The sequence below is a fragment of the Salvia splendens genome, chromosome 5, assembly GCF_004379255.2.
Source record: "Salvia splendens isolate huo1 chromosome 5, SspV2, whole genome shotgun sequence".
NCBI classification, from domain to species: Eukaryota; Viridiplantae; Streptophyta; class Magnoliopsida; order Lamiales; family Lamiaceae; genus Salvia; species Salvia splendens.
The window spans coordinates 11,805,852-11,814,418 of record NC_056036.1 but is presented as its reverse complement, the minus strand read 5'-3'; the positions used below and the strand labels follow the sequence as shown (position 1 = coordinate 11,814,418).

Genomic DNA, 8,567 nt, shown 5'->3' with positions numbered 1-8,567 from the left:
TCAACAGACGGCACAACGGGGGGGCGGGAGGTTGAAAAACTTTGAGCTTTCCTCTTTCCTTGCACCACGACGAGTGATTTTCCTCCGCCACCGCCACTGCCAGCAGACCACCACGGCGAGCGAGTAAGGGGGCGTCGGGGGTTAACCCACCCATCATCGCTTGGATTAGGCTCACATATTTCGTCGTTGGAAGCCATGGATGCGTGAGTTTGAGAGAAAATTTAGATCTAGGGTCTTTTTTTTGGAAGAGGCGTGGAGAGAGAATGGGGGTTTGAGTCTGGAAGAGAGAGAAGACATAAAAATGAAATGATGTTGGTGGGTTGGGTACCGATTTCCATTCAATTAACATTGGATTAATTAACATTATTTTAATCCTAATTGTAATAAGGGAGTTACTTAAATTCTTTAATTTTTACCATAAATAGAAAGTGGTCAAGTATGTTGGGACACCCCAAAATGGTATACGAGTCTAATACCCTGGGACGGAGGGAGTATCATTTTATCAGTCAGTCAAAAGTATCATTTTATCAACTCAAAGTATCATTCTATCTGGCAAAACTATCATTCTATGCAATAAACCTAACATATATCATTTTATCAGTCAGTCAAAAGTATCATTTTATCAACTCAGAGTATCATTCTATCTGGCAAAACTATCATTCTATGCAATAAACCTAACATATATCATTTTATCATTTTATCAGTCAGTAAAAAAGTATCATTTTATCAACTCAGAGTATCATTCTATCCGGCAAAACTATCATTCTATGCAATAAACCTAACATATATCATTTTATCATTTTACGTGATATTTGGCGAAATTCAGAAATTAAATGAGGGAAATGACATATTATCACTTTATCAACTCAGAGTATCATTCTATCCGGTAAAACTATCATTCTATGCAATAAACCTAACATATATCATTTTATTATTTTACGTGATATTTGGTGAAATTCAGAAATTAAATGAGGGAAATGACATATTTACCCCATGTGCCTTTTTTATGAAGTAAATCTAGGTCTGAATCTCAACCACACGATTAGAAAATATGTGTGGTTCAGATTTGGTTATAGGGTTATTACGTGATTTAGGGGTTATCATATGATCACAACTCTCTTTCTCTCTCTATATATATATATATAGGGGTGCATTATAATGATAACTCCAATTTGTGTGATAACCCTATAACTAAATCTCCACCACACATTTTAAAAATATGTGGTTTGAATTTAATCTAACAAAACTATCATTTTATAAAATAAAACTATCATATTTTGGATATATTAAGGGCAAAATTGTCATTTCGTTATAAAATTAGGCAGGTAAGAAGAAAACGTGAATTAAACACTGTATTCAATTTCTCTCACACTCAAACCCTCCGAATCGCATTTCAAACTCTTGCTTCTTCAGTTTCGAAGGAAAAATCATCCAAATTCTGGAATATGTCGAAGGAAAACGCTCAAGCATCATCGAAGGAAGGCTGGATGAAGTTTATTACTTATTTCACTATTGTTTTTTGCCCGATTTTATCATTTTGCCAGAGATTCTCGTTTTTTAGATTCTATAGTTTTTTAGTGTAGATTTAGAGTTACATATGATAGCATGATGAATTTACTTTGAATTTACTCCATACTTGGTTTTGTATCATCAATTCATACCTTATTCCATGATGAATTATTGTTTTAAATTATAAAATGATAGTTTCAGAGGATAAAATGATAGTTTCAAATGATAAAATGATACCAGGGATAGAAATCAGCTGCTTCTACTAATGTATTGAATTTCATACCAATCATTGGCTTCAAAGCATCATCACAAACAGGAATGTACATACCTACAAATCAGTAAAACTATCATTTTATCAACTCAGAGTATCATTCTCTCCGGCAAAACTATCATTTTATCAACTCAGAGTACCTGCAAAACTATCATTTTATCAACTCAGAGTATCATTCTATCCGGCAAAACAATCATTTTATCAACTCAGAGTATCATTCTATCCGACAAAACTATCATTGTATGCAGTAAACCTAACATTTATACGCCAAAAGTATCATGTTAACACATAATCGGCAATGCATAATATAATTACATAATATCATGAACTGATTTGTTGCCCAGTTTACGAATGCCAAAACCAACTGAACGAGCATAATGTTCATAGAAATCAGCTGCTTCTACTAATATATTGAATTTCATACCAATCATTGGCTTCAAAGCATCATCACAAACATGAATATACATACCTACAAATCAATAAAACTATCATTTTATCAACTCAGAGTATCATTCTATCCTGCAAAACTATCATTTTATCAACTCAGAGTATCATTCTATCCGGTAAAACTATCATTTTATCAACTCAGAGTATCATTCTATCCGGCAAAACTATCATTTTGTCAACTCAGAGTATCATTCTATCCGACAAAACTATCATTTTATCAACTCAGAGTATCATTCTATCAGGCAAAACTATCATTTTATCAACTCAGAGTATCATTGTATGCAGGAATGTACATACCTACAAATCAATAAAACTATCATTTTATCAGCTCAGAGTATAATTCTATCCGGCAAAACTATCATTTTATCAACTCAGAGTATCATTCTATCCGGCAAAACTATCATTTTATCAACTCAGAGTATCATTCTATTCGGCAAAACTATCATTGTATGCAGTAAACCTAACATTTATGTGAGAAATATGGAAGCAAAATCTGGAGATTATGGAATAATGAACCAAATCGGAAGAAAATCTGGAAACAAAATCGATGAGAAGAGGAATATGGAAACAAAATCGCTGAGAAGATGAGAGAATCGAACTGAGAGAGAATGAAAGAATGGAGCGAAATTCAAAAATTAAATGAGAGAAATGACATATTTACCCCATGCGCCTTTTTTATGAAGTAAATCTAGGTCTGAATCTCAACCACAAGATTAGAAAATATGTGTGGTTCATATTTAGTTATAGGGTTATTATCTGATTTGGGGGTTATCATATGATCACAACTATATATATATATATATATATATATATATATATATATATATATATAATTTTTTCTGTTTTTTCATGTAATTTTGGTTTTTTTGGTTTAGTTCGGTTTTTCAGGTTGGTTCGGTTTAGGCAAAAACTGAACCGAAACCCGAATGCTCACCCCTAACTGTTGGTATTGAGTTTGGTTCTTTTCGGGCCGCCAGACTTAGAATCCGGCGTGAACTTTGGGGAATCCTTGATGATTGTCTTACATATCGTAATATTTGAATTCTTAGTTTTCTTTGTCAAAGAACTGTTGGGTTACAAACCTATCCCACATCGGATGAGTGAGGGAAGTTGGAAGGTGTATATAATTCATGTCCAACCCCAATTAGTTCGAGGCCTTTTGGGAGTGATACAAAAACAAATCCGTGCGGGCTTGACCCAAAGCGGACAATATCAAACTAATGTTGCAGTCGACGATCCTAACAAGTGGTATTATATCCCAGGTGGCTATGGGTTGTGCCTGGATGAGCCCCGGTTAGGGTCGGGCCCTGAAGGACTCAGGTTAGAGTCGGGTCCAGGATGACCCAGGGGCCAGGGTTGGAACGACCCATGTTTGTGTCGACTGCGTTCCCGATGTGGTCTCGGTACCTATCCCACATCGGATGAGTGAGGGAAGTTGGAAGGTGTATATAATTCCTGTCCAACCCCAATTAGTAGGAGGCCTTTTGGGAGTGACCCAAAAATAAATTCGTGTGGGCTTGACCCAAAGCGGACAATATCAAACTAATGTTGCAGTCGACGATCCTAACAAGTGGTATCAGAGCTCAGGTGGCTATGGGTTGTGCCTGGATGAGCCCCGGTTAGGGTCGGGCCCTGAAGGACTCGGGTTAGAGTCTGGCCCAGGATGACCCAGGGGCCAGGGTTGGAACGACCCATGTTTGTGTCGACTGCGTTCCCGATGTGGTCTCAGTTTGAGGGGAGGTTTATTGGGTTACAAACCTATCACACATCGGATGAGTGAGGGAAGTTGGAAGGTGTATATAATTCCTGTCCAACCCCAATTAGTTCGAGGTCTTTTGGGAGTGACCCAAAAACAAATCCATGCGGGCTTGACCCAAAACGGACAATATCAAACTAATGTTGCAGTCGACGATTCTAACAAGAACGTCTTGAATGCCTTCTGGTTAATGTCGTCCTAATCATGGTCGCTACCACATGTCTTTAAGACATTTTAGAGCCCACCTACAAATTCGGACACATTTGTGGCAACCAGGGCCCAATGTTTGCGTAGATTATCGCATTCACGTTCCCATACCCATTCGATCCCGATCTTGTTGAATATATGTGTTGGCGACCGGCATCCAGAACCGTCGCACTTTTTGCTAGTTCCATACCACCGGATCCTCAAATATGTCAACGTAGCACCTAACCACCACGACAGTCTCTTCCATAGTTAACTTTTTCCCCAACCATGGGAGACTTTTCAATAATAACTCCAATAAGGTGGTGGTGGTGCATAGAGAAGAGGAACTTAAGAGGGAGAAAGGCCGAGTAGGAAGAGAAATTGACCGACTAAACTAATTACAACAAATTGGTGAGATGAAAGAACACGTTTGTAATTGAACAGTTAAAATCCACATTATATTCCGATCCAAGATTGAATAAAAAAAGGCATGACAGTTTCCTATGAGTTTCTTTATTGTTTTTTTGTATTAATGGTCACAGTATTAATAATAATAAAAAAAAAAAGGAATAAGTTAACAACTTTCTACGTGTTTTTATCATCAAATTTATGCATATTATTCTCCTACTACTCTTGACAAGTTTCGCACAAGCACTTCAAAAACATCTCTCTCAGTCTCACAAAATTAATGGCGGAGTCGGATAACGAATCGGGCGAACAGCGGGATCAGAGCTCGCCACGAGAGCATGACCGGTTCCTCCCGATCGCGAACGTGAGCAGAATCATGAAAAGAGCGCTGCCGGCAAACGCCAAGATATCGAAAGACGCCAAGGAGACCGTGCAGGAGTGCGTGTCGGAGTTCATCAGCTTCATCACGGGAGAAGCCTCGGACAAGTGCCAGCGCGAGAAGCGAAAGACCATCAACGGCGACGATCTGCTCTGGGGCATGACGACCCTGGGATTCGAGAACTACGTGGACCCGCTCAAGGTGTACCTGCACAAGTTCAGAGACGTGGAGGAGGAGAAGAGCTCCATGGCCGGAATTAGAAGAGACAAGGATGCCAGCGAAGCCGACAATATGTTGAATACCTACCACGGGCTGTATGGATTGAAACATCAAGGGCCTGCCTATGGGTATGGCTCCGGTTACCATGTCGGAGCTGGCTCCGGTGGCAGCGGTGGCTCATTGATTAAGGATTAATCAGTTTATTTAAGTATTGATGATTAAGCTAGCTAGGTGCTGTTGGTGATTGGGACTTTGTTATAATTTAGAAATGTTCGAGTCGTGTTTATGTGAAAGTTTAACTTGGAAAAATATTTGTGAGTTGTTTAATTTAGTCGGTCAAATTATTTAGAGATAAATTATGCCACCATGTATATTTTCATTCTAGGCTCCGTTTGATATACGGAATTGGAAGAAATTGAATTCTAATTCAATTTCAAATCCTATGTTTGGTAAAGTGAAGTAATTGATATGAAATTGAATTTAAATAATTTGTGCACACACACTATACACAAAATACACACACTGTACACACACTATACACACTCACACACACTTCACAAAAAAATACACATACTATACACACATAAAACACACACTTCACACACACCGCACACACTACACACATTTCACACACTACACACACTTCTCCTACTACTCAAATTTCATATACTTTCACACTTTACACACATTTTACACATTTCAAGCATCTGATTTTTGGATTTATTTTTTTCAGTTTTAGATTTTATTTTCCGATCTATATCAAAAAACTGAAATATTCTAAAAGTTTAAATTGAACCAAATTGAAATTTTGGTTTGTGAATAGTGTGTGTATTTTGGGTATAGTGTGCATAGTGTGTGTATTTTGTGTTAAATTTGTGTCGTGTGTGTATTTTGTGTGTAGTATGTGTATTTTGTGTATAGTGTATGTAGTGTGTGTGTTTTGTGTAGTGTGTGTATAGTGTGAAATTTGTGTAGTGTGTGTAGTGTGTGAAATGTGTGGAATTTGTTTAGTGTGTGTAGAGTGTGAAATGTGTTTAGTATGTGAAATTTGTGTAGTGTGTGAAATGTGTGTAGTGTGTGAAATTTGTTTAGTGTGTGTAGTGCATGAAATTTGTTTAGTGTGTGTAGTGTGTGTAATGTGGGAAATGTGTGAAATGTTGTAGTGTGTCAAATGTGTGTAATGTGTGAAATTTGTGTAGTATGTGAAATGTGTGTAATGCGGGAAATGTTTGAAATTTGTGTGGTGTGTGTAGTGTGTGAAATGTGTGTAGTGTGTGTAGAGTGTGAAATGTGTGTAGTATGTGATATGTGTGTATAGTGTGTGAAATGTGTGTAGTGTGTGAAATTTGTGTAATGTGTGAAATGTGTGTAATGGTGAAATGTTTGTAGTGTGTGAAATGTGTGTAATGTGTGAAATTTGTGTAGTGTGTGAAATATGTGAAATTTGTGTAGTGTGTGAAATGTGTGTAGTGTGTGTAGTTGTGAAATTTGTGAAATGTGTGTGTGTAGTGTGTGTGAAATTTGTGAAATGTGTGCGTGTGTAGTGTGTGTGAAATTTGTGAAATGTGTGTAGTGGGTAGTGAAGCTATCTAATTTTATGACTATTTGGAATTCCAATTTTCTTCTTTTCATATGGAATTCAAATCATGGAATTGAAAATTTTGGAACTATAATGCAATTCTAGTTCTATACATTTTTTTGTGAAACCAAACAATGGAATAGGAATTGGAGCCTCCAATTCCAATTCCATAGCTCCAATTCCATAGCTCCAATTCACACCCTTTAATGTTTTTTTCTCTTGCCGTAATCTCTATTGTCCTTGTTCGACTATATTGATTAATATGGCCATAGTGACTGCGAATTTTTAATAGCGTAATTCAGTTAATTTTTATTTACATTTCTTCAAAGTAACTAAGTAAACTTGCGACTGTTAATTTGTTATGAGCAATAGAGAGTAATTTAAGGATATAAGCCTGAAAAAATATATTAAAAGCCGTAGTAAGTAAAAAAGTGCTTTAAGCTTGGATTATAAAGTATAATTAACCTAAAATTTCATCATTACTCAAATACATGAGTTGAATATATGTGCATTATATTTGTTTAACGTATAAATTAACAAACAACTCAAAGATTAAACATTAATTAAAATTAGTTAATTACTGGAGTACTACTAGTATATCTTATAGATTGAACTTTGACCATTTGGATACATTTTTACCAAAGATTTTTAAAAAATTATAAAAATAAAATAAATTAATACTGAGAAGATCGATGTTCATGAGTTTAGAGCTGTCGTGGACTGGGAAAGAGGTGAATTTTTATCTAATACTGCAATGAACTTACGTGATACTTTTTTTTTTGGTTAATTATACTATGTTGTTGGTGATTTTATGACCTAAAGTTATGGATTATTTTCAAATATTACTGACCTGTGAAAGAATCTTAAATCTTTCCGATTTTGGTGATCATAGCTCATGTTAAAGTTTAAATCTTTCATAAGTTGACAGTTTAAATATAAATATCCAGGTACGATCTCTTTCCTATTCTAATAGGAGCACTTCTTTCCACTGAAAACCATTCAGAAATCTTGAATGAATCTGGCCATAAAATTTTCAGTTTGTGATGGCCAAGAGGTTACTAGATTTTAGATGCATTTCTTTATTTCCATAAAATAAAGTTTTTCTTTCAAACTCGAATAGTTATTGTCGGCTAGACTTAGTTCATTCCACGCTAAATATGTGATAGGAATCAACCGATTTGCCCGTTGGAGCGTAGTGCAGTTGGCAACGGAGGGACAGATCTTGCTGCAAAGGGATCAACCGATTTTCTTTAGTTAATTATATTAGTATTTAACAACATTTTTGGACGGCGCAATTTGATTAATGGAGTGGGTTGATGAGTGAGAGAATTATTGGTCCACTTGGGTTTGGAGAATCGATGGAGCACCAATGTTGGTGGAAGATATGAATTTATAAAACTAATAAATATAGGTGCAAATGCAATATAGTTCAGTGTTTTAACTGTTGTTGAAAGCAACCAATCCAAAATCAACATCTATCTTAGTGCGTCTCACCAGATGTTCATTCGTCCGACTCCGTTACTATAGCTTCAAACCCGAGGTCTTTGATCTTAGGCATTATCAATTCTACTATTAGGTCAATACATGAACACAACTTAATGGAAATATTCCAAAATTATCCTATTTCTTCTAGCTTAGGTTATTTGAAATCCACACATTATTGTTGAATTTGTAAATCCTGATTTGCAACTCATTGTCTCAGTCTTTTGAAATGATTTTGCCAGAAGAGATGTCCAATGTTTTTGGTGCGGTTGGGTTAGGTTAGGTTAGGTTAACAACAATGAACTAAATAGTAAGAATATAATTAGCTAAG

At 36.1% G+C, this 8,567-nt stretch overlaps 1 protein-coding gene across 1 annotated transcript; it reads left to right on the top strand.

The window, feature by feature from the left end:
- The first annotated feature begins 4,770 nt into the window (after nt 1-4,770).
- On the top strand, nt 4,771-5,506 carry LOC121802769 (nuclear transcription factor Y subunit B-3-like). The gene has a single exon (XM_042202461.1). It carries the CDS (start codon nt 4,858-4,860, stop codon nt 5,368-5,370), a length of 513 nt encoding a protein of 170 aa, XP_042058395.1. The 5' UTR covers nt 4,771-4,857; the 3' UTR covers nt 5,371-5,506.
- Nucleotides 5,507-8,567: the final 3,061 nt, after the last annotated feature.